This window comes from Cynara cardunculus (genome assembly GCF_001531365.2).
Source record: "Cynara cardunculus var. scolymus isolate 2C chromosome LG 10, CcrdV1, whole genome shotgun sequence".
In the NCBI taxonomy this organism is placed as follows: Eukaryota; Viridiplantae; Streptophyta; class Magnoliopsida; order Asterales; family Asteraceae; genus Cynara; species Cynara cardunculus.
In genome coordinates, this window is record NC_037537.1 from 28,171,480 (window position 1) to 28,186,618 (window position 15,139).

Consider the following 15,139-nt stretch of genomic DNA (forward strand, 5'->3'; position numbering starts at 1 on the left):
ATTAAAAAATTACACAAAAAAATGAGGAATTTCAAATAGTTAATTTGATACTAATATCGATATATTTTTGTCAAATTTTTATGATATCKTCAAACATATATTTTATTCAAAAATAAAAACATCATCACTTTCTCATAATCACATAAAGTCATATTATAACATCGACTGAGATAAAGAATAAAATGAAATATTAAAAACACGATGTATCTCGCTGCATTGCGCGAGTACTCTTCTAGTATAAATATAATAATAAAAGAATAATAATAATAATACACTTTTTTAAAATTTTAAATAAATAATAAATAAATATGCAAAGAAAGACCAAAATTCCCTTGACTTGACATATATTTTAAACCAAAGTTAGTCACAAGGACCAAAACTGGAACATAAAGCAAACCAAAGTGACCATAAGTATACAGTAATAAATTTCAGGGACAAAAGCCGATAGTGGAAACATACCACAGGGACCAAAAGTTATAATTCATTTAAATTATAATTTCCAAAGATAACGACGTCGTTTTGCTTAGTTCAGTTTTGACCTTGCTTTACCTTGTCTTGTCTTTATGATTTTGTAATTTTTTTCTCTATTTTAATTTTCACCTTTTAATATAAAAAATTAAAATAGTAAATAATTGTAAATAACTCGGATTTAAGCAATAATAAATTATAAAAACAAACATAACAATAAATTATAAACTATAGAGACGGAAACTATATTCTAAACCATAGGGAAAAAATCAAAATCTTTAACAAATCACAGGGACTAAAAATGTAATTTACTCCAAAACTTGGAATTTTTCCAACAAGACGGCGTCGTTCAGCTTAGTTTAGTTTTGACCCTGCTTTACCAGTCTGCCTCCCACAACTGGTCTCAGAAAGCCTTCCAACCCAAACCCACCTCCAAACTTCGGCCTTTCTCTCTAATCTCAGCTGGAAGAACTCCATCTCTTCCAGCCCTTTTCAATCCCCATAATCATCGGTTAAAGCCTTTCGATTCTCCAAGAACAGAAAAAGATTAAACTGATTCTCAACTTCAAGATCTGTTCTCAAACCCCTAAAGGTAAGATCTTCTTTACAATCTTGAAAATCTATGTATTCTACACTTCAAATCTGTTCTCAATCTTCAGGATCTATTGTAATCGACAATCTTTTTTCGATTTTTCCCTGTTTTGATTTCTTGGGTTGATTTTGAAATTAGGGTTTTTCGTTTTTCTTTTTCTGGGTATTGCAGATCTGGCTGGAAATTCAGAGGATAGTGGAAAACCTTTCTAGTTAATATGTCTGTTGTGTTGCCCAAAAGCGATTCTGTTGAAATTAGAGAGGTTTGGAATGATAATCTTGAAGAAGAGTTCGCTTTGATTCGAGACATTGTTGACGATTATCCTTATATCGCAATGGATACTGAGTTTCCTGGTGTTGTTCTTCGTCCTTTGGCTCAATTTAAGAACATTAATGACTATAATTATCATACATTGAAGGATAATGTTGATATGTTGAAGTTGATTCAATTAGGGCTAACCTTTTCAGACGAAAACGGAAATCTTCCCACTTGTGGGTCGGAAAAGCACTGCATTTGGCAGTTCAATTTCAGGGAATTTAATGTGAATGAGGATATTTTTGCCAGTGATTCAATTGAGATGTTGAAACAGTGTGGGATTGATTTCAACAAGAATACTGAGATGGGTATTGACGCAAATCGATTTGGAGAGCTTTTGATGTCGTCTGGGATTGTTTTGAATCCTAATATATGTTGGGTGACATTTCACAGTGGATATGATTTCGGGTACTTGCTTAAGTTACTGACTCAAAAAGAACTGCCTGAAACTCAAGTGGGATTCTTCAATTTGATCAAGATTTACTTCCCAATGGTTTACGATATCAAACATTTGATGAGGTTCTGCAATCATCTTCATGGTGGTTTGAATAAACTTGCAGAGATCTTGGAAGTTGAAAGAATCGGTGTTTGTCATCAAGCAGGATCCGATAGTCTGCTTACGTCTCATGCTTTCAAGAAACTGAAAGAAAGTTACTTCAATGGATCCACAGAGAAGTATGCTGGTGTGTTATATGGTCTGGGTGTGGAAAATGGAGGTTCAGAATAAGTAGGAAACAAAATACATGAACTTTAAAGTTTGTTTTAAGCTAAAATTGTTGTTGCATCTTAGTTATGTTTGATCATGTTTTTCTTGATCGTTACTTGGTAACGAACGAACCCATAAAGGGTCTTGTAGTTTGAGTACTGTAAATTAGTGTTCAATAACAAGTTTTCAACATTTCAATATATCGTTCAGTGCTTCTTGTTACCTTCTGTCTCTTTTTGCATATATACTTTTATGTGATTGTGTCTGTTTAACTTGTTTGTAATGAACAGTTTGAGAGTATTAATGGAGTTTGCAGGTGAGGATGATTGCATCCAAGAAAGTTTCAGACTTCATCCATGGCTGAGTAGTTTCTTGAAGGGAAAACTGGTAAATTAGCATTTCTTTACATCATGATTGTAGATTAAGGGTCTGTTTGTTAGCAGCTTAATGGGACTTGCACTTATTCGGTTGGCTATCATGACTATTTGGTAGTAGCTTAATGATATAGATACTTGTTCAATAAGCTTCTCCCCCCAAATTAAAAACATGCTCCTTCCATCTATGAAAAAACCTCTCAATCTATACAGACAGATTAATCCACACATTACTTGATGGAAACCAACTAAACAGCCCTGACTGGAAATCTTGATTTTGGTTTGAAATCGTTCGACATCAGCATCATGATGCAAGATCATCGAATGGTGTTAGAAATAGATACAGAAACAGTGGAACGATGAATTACTACATAAACATTAGCAAGAAAAGTAAATAACCATACTATATGATAAGATCCCGAACTTATTTTCTTCTGTATTTGATCTTCGTTTTCTGTTCTTGAAGACGGGCAGCAACATAGAATCGAAGAAATTGTGAATCATGGCGATGTTTATTATCTATCATCGTATGGCTACATTAAGGCTAGCGAAAATCATACGAAATAGAACTGATTCTAGGGTATCTCTGTTTGTTTATAGATATGTTACCTGGAGAACTCTAAGAAAGTTGACCTGCAAACGGCACAAATGTATACTAAAACTGCAAGAAAATCAAAAACCAAAGAAGAAAAAAGTTAGAATTTTTGAAGAAAATTCTATCTGCTCAAAGGTTCCAGTTGAATTTCCATTCTTTCTGAAGAGGGCAAGAATTTTTCTGCATTTTCTCCATCTATTGTGCTTGGACTTAGAAGATCACTTTCCTCATCTTCGCCATCGCCCAATACCCAATTACCGCCCCTGGAATTTCTTTCCCTTACGTGCGTTTTCCGATTGAATTCCAAGTATAACACGGTCACAACACTCGCCAAAACCCAAACGATCAATGCCCACATCAATCCCCCAACATTTTCACCATATCTATCCCCTAAATGCTTCATCCCGCTAAAAATAGCAGCGATCCCAAGAAGAACGGCAATTCTACCCGCAAAAGCGTGTGCGTACTCCCAAACGATCCTTTGGCGTAATGGTTCTTCATCGTCAGGAGCTTTTAGAGGTCTAAAGTAAGCGTTAATGGGTTGTATGGAACCCAATAGTAACGTCAATACTCCAAATTTAACATGTAACGAGCCAAAATGGAAGCCCCGAAGCTCGGCCACGGCAAAAAGAATCCCGAGGAAAGTGATTGTTAACCCCGAGCACTGTGAATAAACGTGAATCTTGAACCATACGTCACCGTTCACATGCTTCATGTATCGAGCAGCCAAGATCCCACCTGGAAAAAACATACCCCATGCCAGAAACATCATGAAGCCGTGTACGGCTAACACCGGTCGTAAATCCTGTTCAGCCTCGGCTGAACCACGAATGAGTGAAACCCTAACCGGTTTGCTGCTTGTTGATGAATGCATATTGCTTTTGGTCAAGTGGTCTGCAGACCATTGAGCCCCCATGGCCCAGATGACTTTAAGAGGCGATGTTGGCTCGATGATATTCTTACATTCGATCTTTTTATCTCCATCGCAATTTGGATCCAACGCTCGGGTGAATTCGAACGTGATGACTCCATTTTCAGACTTGCATCTTACGTATGACAGGTTTTCGTTCATTGGATGCAAACTTTGCGAGTTTCTCCCATTGATCCAATACGATTTGACATGTCCTGTGCCATTAGCATCGACCCAACCCACATACGCGTAACTTTTCACCATTTCAGACCCGAACCCAATGGCAAGATACCCACTTTTCTTTTCACCTCGAGCTGCAATAGCTATTGATTTCTTCGAAAGTGTCCAAAAGAACGTAACTTGTTGATCATCCAAAAGAACACTGTTGTTATACATATCCGCGAGCCCTCCATCGACCACTTGAACCTTCCAGCCCATTTTTTGGGTGTAAAACGACTGATAGTAGACCTGATCAGGCGTATTTCGGTTAGGCGCCCATTCTAACTCCGTGGGCTTGGACCGAACCCCCTGAGCCTCGGGCCCACCTACGTAAACTGTCTCCGAGCGGTTTCTCATCGTTGCATTCCCGCCAAGTGGATCAGACGTGATGTAAAACGCCACGTTATGTCCAGCTTGGATTGAAAACTTCACCTGGACCCCTCTTTCGATCCTCAAAACAGGAGATGGTTTCTCGTTTATATACAGAACCTTAGACGGGTTTGGAGGGTTCGGGTAATGCACGGCTGGACCCGAAGTAACAACGAGCGGTACTTTCTTATCGGCAATCACGAGTTCTTGATCCTGCTTGTTTTTTGCATCGAGCGGACCGTTGCAATCGTTCACACTCGCGGAAATATTAATGTGAACATGACCATAAGTCTTGCCATGGTTTTCAGGAAGGTAATAAGGAAAATTAGAATCAGGTGGCTTAATCAAACCTAAAGCCCATATACAAGTCATCTTCTTCTTTGTATCCACATTCCAATCATACTTTTTGTCGATCGATTTCAACGGTCGCTGATATCGAATAAACGAAACACCATCTTTCCGATGCCCATAAACCAATATCGTGTTGTTAACTGAATCATTGTCATCCGAATCATCGTACATGGTGTCCGGACACACACCCTCGGCCTTACCATCGCTGTTAGTCGTACACTCTCTGTACTTAGTGATATAATAATCGTCTACAAACGGGGTTCCTTCTTCAGTAAAACCCGTTACCGCGACATCAGCATCGAGCATATGGTTGTGGTCCTTGGACGGATCCGCCCACCCGAACGCCATATAATGCTGAACGTTGATCGCCCCCTCTAGCCCGATATCGATCACATTCTCCTCAGTTCTCAATTTCCATCTTAACCTATAGTTATCCGATAGAACCTTACAATTATCGAACATAGTTGGCTCTCCATCAATCTTAATTACAGAATTCCCAGTAAAATTACCACCGGATGGGGCTGGGGCTGGGGCGGGGGCGGGGGGCGGCGATTCGCTGCTTTCTTCCAACACCACATGCCCAAAATCCGACGCCATTGATGTCTTCCAAATCGAGACAACCTTAATGTCATCCCATGTAACATTACTCATCAAATGAACAGTAAAATTATCGTTTTTGTAAGTGGATGTGTTCAATTTATGATCAGATATGACAAACCCAGATGTTAAATTGTCGTAATTATCACCAACAGCACCCCACCAATAAACATCAGAACCTCCAGAAAGCATATCGAATTTTCTAACCCTAAAAGAACAGTCATTGATTATCTTGAAAGATCCTCTTAGCTGATGTTGAACCATAACAAACTCACTTGTGAAATTAAGTAAAGAGGTGTTGGTTTTGGGGCATTTCTGATGCGAATCGTGATCGGAAACGGAGAATCTGAACAGGTATATGAGAAACCCTAATGAAATTAGTGAAATGGATTGGAGATTTGCCATTAAATTGATTAAATTTTTTAGATCTGAGTTGGGGATTTTGAGACTTGAAATGGGTGTTACAGAGTACAGAGAGAATAATAGAAGGGATAGAAAAATGGTGGTGGCAGCTTACCGGTAATGATCGCCGGAGATCGGTGACCCTGGAAGTTGGCCGGAGAGAGACAGATGGAAAATTTGAAAAAAGTGTTCGCCGTTAAGTGTTGTGTCTGTTTCCGATGAATTGTTTACTTTTGATCCCTCAGTAATGTGGTTTTGACAAGATAGCCCCTTAAGATATTAATGTAGACACCATTTACCCTTCAATTTTAATGTTGAGACCAATTTTTAGAAGGAAATGTGAATAGAGATGCGGTGAAGGTTCAAGCGAGAATGCTCATATTTTATGAGAATGCGAGAACTTTTGTTGGCTTCCAAATTATTTAACCCATCATTAAAATTAAAGAAGATAAACTAATTAAATTAAAGATAATCATTTGATTTCGTATTTATCTGTAATTATGGTGACATTCTTATCTCCAATATCACATACATATATGTTAAAAGGTATCAAATAATTATCACATTATTATCATAACAAAATCACATAATAAACAGACATAACGATGAATGTAAACATGATCATCGTTAGTTTTCAATTATTACAACATTATCACATCGCTATCACAACAAAAATCATATAATTATTAGATAATTATCATATCAAAATCATGTCATAAAAAATCTTCAACTTATCAAATCATTATCACATTTTTATCACGACAAAATCATATAACTATCACATCATTACGGACAACGAACACATCGACATAAAAAGTCTCTGATGATAATAACAAAATTTAAGAGATAAGTATAAATCTAGGATAACAGAAAATTATTGATAAATACTAATTAATTTTCATTTATTCTAATTTTTATCATATGTTTATTAATTTGGAGGCCCAAAAGTATTCTCGCATTTTCGTAAAACATGGATATTCTTATTTGAACCCTTCCCATAGAGAAACAACTAAATAGTCCTTAAAAAATGTTCAATCAAGATTACGGTTACGAGATTTGAGAAGGAAGCTAGATAGGATGCAATCATTTCTTTTTGGCACGGAAAAGATCCCAGAAGGATGGTGGCTTAGCAACATTTCCACTTTTCTGCGAGTTCTGAACATATTCTTGAAGTTGTCGATTCATTTTAAAGTCTTTGAAGCATTTTGTAGCATTGCAGCACAAAGCATCACGCCATTCTTGCATACGACTATGGACGGTTGGAGGTGGAAGATATCATCTTTTTGTACTGATTTTTTTTTCTCATGGATGCTGAAGAGCCACCTTGAGAAAAGAAAGACAAGGTCGACATTGAAATAGAGGAGGAATAGATCGATGTTGATTCATTGTGATTAATCCAAAGTGGTCTATTTTTTTCTTTTTTTTTTGATTAATCTGGATATCCATCCTGCTATGTGAGCCGACTAATTTCAGGACGACCACCCATTTTGTGGGTAGCCTGGAGTCACCGCATTTGAACCTCTGTGACTACAAGGGGATTTTTTATTTCTCATTGGATTTGAATCCGAGACCTCCAAAAACCTTTGACATTTAAAGTTCAAACTTAAACCAATTAGACAATACTCTTGTGTGGGAAGCATAATAAACCTTTAGACGGCTTTTTGCACCACACCACCAAAGTGGTCTATTTATATATGCTGCTTTTTATATCTTCTTATGTCAAATATATTTAATAAATGTACTACTTTAGAGTGGTGTTTGATTGATTTGAACTTGATTCTAAAGGTCAAAAGTATCAGGAGATCCCAGGTTCAAATCTAAGAAGAAATAAAAATCCCCTTGTAGTCATAGAGGTTCAAATGCGGTAACTCCGAGCTATCTGCAAAGCAGGTGGTCGTCCTGGGATTAATTGGCCCGCATAACGAGTTGGATATCCAGGTTAATAAAAAAATAAAATAAAAATTAATGATTTAATATTTTAAGAGGTATTTTTAAATAAATCCTAATAAACAAATTACATATAGGGGCTTACTCATTTGATAACTTCAAAATTTGTGAGAACTTCTATATTAAAGTTTTGTTTTACATGATCTTTTTCCGTCCATGTATAGTATTTAATATATTGCTTAACATATATTTATTTCACATGTATTCGGTTCACAATGCAAAACTTTTTTACGTATAATTTTTGTTCTACAAACACGTAAAAAATGCTCACATTTGTAAACCGAGTACACGGGAAACAAACAAATTGTGAAACAAATATATGTTAATCAGTATTCTAAATCTTAGTCTTAGATGGAAAAAAATCATATAAAATGACACATGATACATAAGTTTAGATTATTATAATTTTATGGACTCTTAACAGAAAGTATATATATATATATATATATATATATATATATAAATATAATGGACAATTTTCAGACATCATATTCACGTTGGCGTTTACTTAAGTCAATAATATTATACAAAGACTATAAGAACAAGTATTTTTTTTTATGAAACACCAATGTATGGAAAGCATAATAAACCGTTCCATATGCGAATATTCATTGTAGGTAAGACATAAATACAATAACTCACAAATCCAACAAATCGTATAAATTTATAAATCAATTTCTATGTGTTTTTTTATATGTACAATACATGCGAAAATGTGATGTCTATAAAGCATTTCATATGTGAACGTTCGGAATAACACTGTATAAACACTGCATTTTCATAAATAAAAACTGGTTTGCTAATTTGTATAAGTTATCAAGTTTGTAAAAGATAAAGGTAATAGGAACTTCAATAGAATCTTTATAATGATTAAAATAAAGATTCACATATTCCTTTTACTTGTCTGTTTTTAGGCTTATTAGGTAAGAGTCACCATCCTCTTACCTTATTGTATTACATTTTTGGCCATCAAAATAGACGGATGGTAATCGTTGAAGCTCTTGATCCTTAATTCATTCTTTTCGGATAAGATTCTCGATCCTTAAAATGCTCACGTAATAAAATTGGACCAATTTAGACACTCTCTGTGTGGTTCTACCGGGATTGTGAAGATACTCTAGGCCACGAGCCGCCCAAATACATATTTTAAGATGTTGGATCCACGAGAGATTAACGCTACTAAGGTACAAGTCGAGACTTTTTGTTAGATAGATACTTATATACAAGGATATTCTCACCACCTTCATCAGAAAAGCCTAACAAAGAAACAAGATGCTCATGTATGTAACGGGAAAACATCATGATCTCTTTCCAAAACTTAGCGGTAAATGCCGAATCTAAGCGCTTTACCGCAACCATAACCCGACTCCCGGAGTTGACAAGCTTCCCTTTGTAAACCTTTCCGAATCCACCTCGACTGATATTATTGCCGACTTTGAATTATTGAGTCATAGTGGAATGACTTTACGACCCTTCCTCCCTCTTTATTGATTTTTTTATTATATTTAATTTTAGTATTAAAACATATAAAAAATTGAACAAAACTATTCAAAATATATGTTTTGTTTTTCACGGTTTGTTTGATAATTTTTTTAAGAGAAAAGTTATAAAAAAGATATTAAGGGGCGTTTACCAAACACTTACCTCGGTAAAATTTAACACTATGATTTACTTACTAGGTAAGATTTTAGTCCACCAAAACAACATCGTATGCAACAATTTACCCGGTAAGCGCTTACCGTGGTAAGAGTCGTCACTCTCACTTACCGGGTAAGACTCTTGGTCCTTATCTCGCTCTTACTGGGTAAGATTCTCAGTCTTTACCATATTCATTTGGTGAGGTAATGTTACTTGGTAAACGCTTACCCGGGTTAGCGTTTGGTAAACAGCCCCTAAGGTGACTTTTGTTTTTTAAGCGGTACTGCAGTCTGATTTTACTTTTGATTTATAAGAGGTGGTGCTGAAATCTGAAATCTGAATCAGTCAGGCTGTTTGTTTTTACGTCTGAAGTCTGAAATCCGAATAAGTTAGACTGTGACAAACGTCTGAAGTCTAAAACTTTGTTGCCAACTTTGCTCAAGTTTCTTTTCGAAAACTACCCCCATTTCGACCCACTTTATTCATACAAGTCTCTAAAAACCATTTAGTAATTTCATTTGTCCAGCTTACAAGAGCATTTTCGTCCATTACGAATTAACACACAAGAAAGAATCACATATTGCATTTGATGAATGAAAATCTTCAAGTAATTGCAAATAAGAATCAAGATATTAATAAAGTGCAACAATTCCTGTAGTTTAAGTACCTTCATATCTTCATTACTAAAAGACCAATTATGACTTTATAATCGATCCAACCTTAACATACTTGCTTTTTAACTTGTCTTCCCAATCTTGTAATGCCTCAAGCTCAAAAGGACCAAGACCAGTGAGGTCTCCATTCAAATCCTCATCCGCAAACGACATTTTTGCTAAAGCTCTACTCGCATCTTTTCCCGCAAATGGTCCATAAGGGCCATTTGGTCCGTAAAATCTCCAGCTTTCTGAGACATCGTAGATATGACCTTTGATCGCCATAAGAAGCGGCTTCGCGGGATCGTTACCATCGTACGCTTTCAACTCCTCCTCAGACATATCGCCAACATCACCGTCTTCTTCAACTTCTCCATCAGATTCCAACTTCTTTTCCTTCTCAAAGTCATGTGTCTCCTAGAGAAAGTAGAATTCCAACAAGTGTTAATTGTTATTTTCTTATATGAGCAGACGAAAATTCATTTGTGTTCGAGATACAACTTACTTGATCTTGGAGTGCAGTTTCAAGTTGTTCTATAATCTCAGCTATAGGTGGACGGTCATTGCGATCTCTAAGTAAACATCGATATGCGATTGTTGAGAACTTATCCAAACAGTCTGGTGATATTTGCTCTTGTAGACAAGTATGGACAATTGTATGTATTTCATTTTCTTCGTAGCACCTTTGCGCCAACTTCGACAAAAACCGACGACTATCATTGTAATTCACATAGCAAAGCCTTCCACACAAGACCTCAAACAATACTACCCCAAAAGAGTAGATATCAGATTCTTTTGTCAAGAATCCGGTATCCATATAAAGTGGATCACAATACCCGATAGTACCTGCAGCATGAGAGATAAGAAATGTGAATTCTTGGTTAGCAGGTCCGAATTTGGAAAGCCCAAAATCTGAAATCTTGGCATTCCAATTTTCATCTAACAATATGTTGGAGCTCTTAATATCGCGATGTAACACCCTCTGGGTGGTACTACCAGGATTGTGAAGATACTCTAGACCACGAGCGGCCCCGATACATATTTTAAGACGTTGGATCCAGGAGAGAGTAGTGCTACTAAGATACATGTCGAGACTTTTGTTTGGTACATACTCGTATACAAGGATATTCTCACCACCGTCATCCGAATAGCCCAAGAGAGAGACAAGGTGGTCGTGTCTGTAACGGGAAAGCATCATGATCTCTTTCCAAAACTCAGGGGTCCCTTGTCCAAGTGTCGTATCTAAGCGTTTGACAGCAACCGTGACATGTCCTCTGGAGTGAACGAGCTCTCCTTTGTAAACCTTCCCGAATCCGCCTCGACTGATGTAATTATCATCACCAAAGTCGTTGGTGGCCAATTTTATGTCTTGAAGGGGAATTCTAAGGTGTTCAAACTCTTTGATCGAAGACATTTTTTTGAAGAAGAAGATAAGATGGAATGCATCAAGAAAGTGGGGAATTGATGAAATTGAAGCTGAAAGTAAAGAAAGAGAGAGAGACAGCAAACAAATTATTGGATGAATTAAATAAATCGATCCATTTTTTTGGGTGCAAATTTAAAAATAATTAATGTTTGTAGTTGTCAAAGATGTATTTTGAGTATTTTATAATACCCTTTCGCAATTATTGTTTACATATAATTTGTCACAATATACTAATTTATTATTTTTCAAAATGATATAATAAAAAACAACGCATAACGTGATTCACGACGTTAATCATTATCTTGTTGGTTAAAGTTTATAATGTTAGAGGTTGGGTTCACGTGAGACAAGACTGCTTTCGTGAGCAAAAACAAAATGTTATGAATGTAAAAAGAAGTCGTATCTTCATAGCAAAGACACTATAAAAGTTACATTATTCACAGTGTTTTACTGTGAAATTTCAAGTATAAAAATCGTATATCACGAAAACAATCTTGTCTCACATGATTCCAAGTCACAACGTTAGACCTTAAGTTTCTTTAATTTTGTTCTTCATTTTTATTTGATTGTTTTACATTCTAGAAAATGGTATTCTACGTGTGTAAAAGCGGAATTTTATCTGAATACTGAAATCATGATTTATCTTCCGTATATGTTTTTTCTTAAATGTTGTAGTCTTAATATATATATATATATATATATATATATATATATATATATATATATATGGGATTGTAATTTAGTTTGTGGTAAATTTTATTTTCGTGAATTAATTTCTAAATAGTTAGGCTCTTAGTAGGTAGACTTTATATGCAATTGATTTCATCATGGAGCATCTTTAATTGTATCAATCTTGGTCTCATCGAATAAATGCTGGATTAAAGAGGGTGACTTTCATTTACTTTATCGGATAACATTATTAGCTATCAAAATTGATTGTTTGTAATCGTATCTTACACGGTTTCATTGGGTAAAAGTCTTCTCACCCACTTATTGGGTAAGAACCTCGATTGTTGGCATGCTTCTTACCGGGTGATATTATTAGTCATTGACATGCTCTTTACGTAAGGTATATGACTGGTAAGCGTTTACCTAGTAAATGTTTGGTAAAGGAGTTATGAGTTAATATATAATTTCTTTTGTTAATACAATATATAAGATTTGGGATCACGCGAGACCACTTTTTTTACACTTGAACCTTCATAGCAAAACGCTGTGAAGGTTCGGCTTTTTTTTACCTTCACAGTATTTTGCTGTGAAGTTTCAAGTGTAAAAAAATGGTCTCACAGGTTTTACGAAACAGATTAGTCTCATGTGAACCCAAGCCCAATACATAATATTGGATTTATAAAGATATGCTCCCATGATGTCGACACGCCAACTAATACACATAATTGCTTGAGTTTTTTTCTTAATTAAGAGAATTTTTTTCTATAGATTCTCTATAATTTCTCTAAAATAAAGAATCAAGAATCAAAATTTTAAAAAGAACTACGTATAGCTTCGAAGATTATCCATTTCAAAGATTTCAGTTTAAATTGATCATCCTCAATACACTTTTTAAAAAGAATTTATATAAAACAATAATAATTCAATATTATTGGTAGGACTAGGAAAAATTTAATTTCTCAGCTCTTTTGGCTACATGGAAGGTAGGGGTGTTCGCGGTTTGGTTTGGGTGGTTTAAACCCTCAGACCACAAATCAAACCGTAATAGCGGTTTATAAAATTTTCAAACCGAGCGGTTTAACATCAAATGCCCAGATCGGTCAAACCAGACCATGAAAAGGCGGTCTTGTCTGACCGGTTTAGGCGGTTTAAGTTTCTAATGGACTTTAAATTTTAAACTTAAAAAACATATATAATTTAGAATTTTAGATTAAATATCCATTTTAACAAAACAAAATATTCAAACAAATAAATGTAATAATTAAGTAACTCTTGAGTTCAAAATTCAAGCAGTCCAAATTCTAAATTAATAAATATATAATACATATTAGAAAACAAACAAATTAACAAAGTTACAACTCCACTGTAAGTATTAAGTAACAAAAATTTACGACTTCACAACCTTCAATTCTTGAGTATTGAATTCTTGACCAAATAAAATAAAAACCAAATCTTAGTTGGTTCAATCACTTGGTTGATGTCTTGATGATGTGCGTCAAAATCAAACCATGGATAAGGAAAGATCGATAGATTGATAGAGTTCTTAAGAGATTTCAAAATTCGGAGACCTTTAATGTTAAATGTGACGATATGTTTACTGATTTTGGGAGTTTTAGGCGCCGATTCATTTGAATTTGATTATGTTAGATGTTAGGTTTTATATGAGACTTAGGGATATATTTGGATCATAACCCATAAATTAAAAAAGTTGGGCTTACATATATATATATATATATATATGTATATGTATTTGGCGGTCAGTTTGGTCCAAACCGACAAAAAATGGTTCCAGGCCGCAGATCGAACCGGACCGTCCGGTTTTACTATTTTTCAAACCAGACCAAACCGTTAGACTGTTCAAACCGTCTAAAACGGTCCGGTTTAACTTGGTTCGATCGGTTTGAACGGTTCAACAGTTTTTTTAAACACACCTAACGAAAAGGAAATGGAAATCAAATATAAGAAGATCTTCCAGCAAAGACGATCAAAAAAGGAAAGAAGATGGAATGCAACAAGAAAGAGAAAGAAAACACGTATTAATTGTTGTGTTTAATTTATTGGTTTGACTTTCTGATCAATTAGTAAATTATTGGGTGGTTGAGTTTAATATATGCACTTCCCTTTCAAAAATTCATTATAATAAAAATATATAGTATTTACATTAATACGTCAAATTGCATGAAATTTTTTAATTAATTTTAACTACTTAATATATATATATATATAATTTTTAGAAATGTTTGTGGATCAAAGTGAATCACAGTGATAATATTTACAATGTATTTTTCATTGTTTTATAAAGTATATCACAATATTATTTTCATTGTTTTAGAAAGGGTATCACAATGTATGTGTATTTTTGTGTAGTTGCTTTACGAATACATCACAGTATGCATCTTTTATGTATGTACATGTATAACAGTGAATATCGTTTGTGTATGTATATATATATATATATATATATATATTTTTAACAATGCATACTTTTTAGGTATCACAGTGTGTATATTGTAGTTTTTTAAAATCTCTAAAATGCTCTTAATTGATATTTTAAGTTAGAATTACCAAAACTATTAATTTTCTAATTTAATTTCTGATTTATGGTTGAGATTGAATCTCATGGTTATCACAAATTACTGAATTCTCCATTGAATAGCCCTATATATATATAGACCCTATATATATATAGGGAAGGGTTCAAACGAGAACCCCTGTGATTTATGAGAATGCGAGAACAACCCAATAACCACATATTGTGATAAAAAATAAAATTAAAAGATTTTTAAAATTAAAATTGAAATTTAAAAAGATTCAGAAAATATTAAAATTAAAAGGGTAATAATGGAAATGATATCATAAAATCTTTTAATACGATTACACGATCATGATTATCATTATCTAATAAACG

At 34.7% G+C, this 15,139-nt stretch overlaps 3 protein-coding genes across 3 annotated transcripts; 1 reads left to right on the forward strand and 2 right to left on the reverse strand.

Annotated features, from left to right (window-relative positions):
• The first annotated feature begins 835 nt into the window (after positions 1-835).
• On the forward strand, positions 836-2,306 carry LOC112519300 (probable CCR4-associated factor 1 homolog 6). Its single transcript, XM_025127351.1, has 2 exons — positions 836-1,060; positions 1,232-2,306. The coding sequence occupies exon 2, from the start codon at positions 1,278-1,280 to the stop codon at positions 2,100-2,102; it is 825 nt and encodes a 274-aa protein (XP_024983119.1). The 5' UTR covers positions 836-1,060; positions 1,232-1,277; the 3' UTR covers positions 2,103-2,306.
• Positions 2,307-3,119: 813 nt separating this feature from the next.
• Positions 3,120-5,901, reverse strand: LOC112520517 (cytochrome b561, DM13 and DOMON domain-containing protein At5g54830-like). The gene has a single exon (XM_025128970.1). It carries the CDS (start codon positions 5,899-5,901, stop codon positions 3,172-3,174), a length of 2,730 nt encoding a protein of 909 aa, XP_024984738.1. The 3' UTR covers positions 3,120-3,171.
• Positions 5,902-9,972: 4,071 nt separating this feature from the next.
• Positions 9,973-11,629, reverse strand: LOC112519322 (putative receptor-like protein kinase At5g39000). The gene is made up of 2 exons (XM_025127373.1): positions 10,642-11,629; positions 9,973-10,553 (listed from the first exon to the last, which is right to left on the reverse strand). Exons 1-2 carry the CDS (start codon positions 11,548-11,550, stop codon positions 10,179-10,181), a joined length of 1,284 nt encoding a protein of 427 aa, XP_024983141.1. The 5' UTR covers positions 11,551-11,629; the 3' UTR covers positions 9,973-10,178.
• Between the last annotated feature and the right edge of the window lie 3,510 nt (positions 11,630-15,139).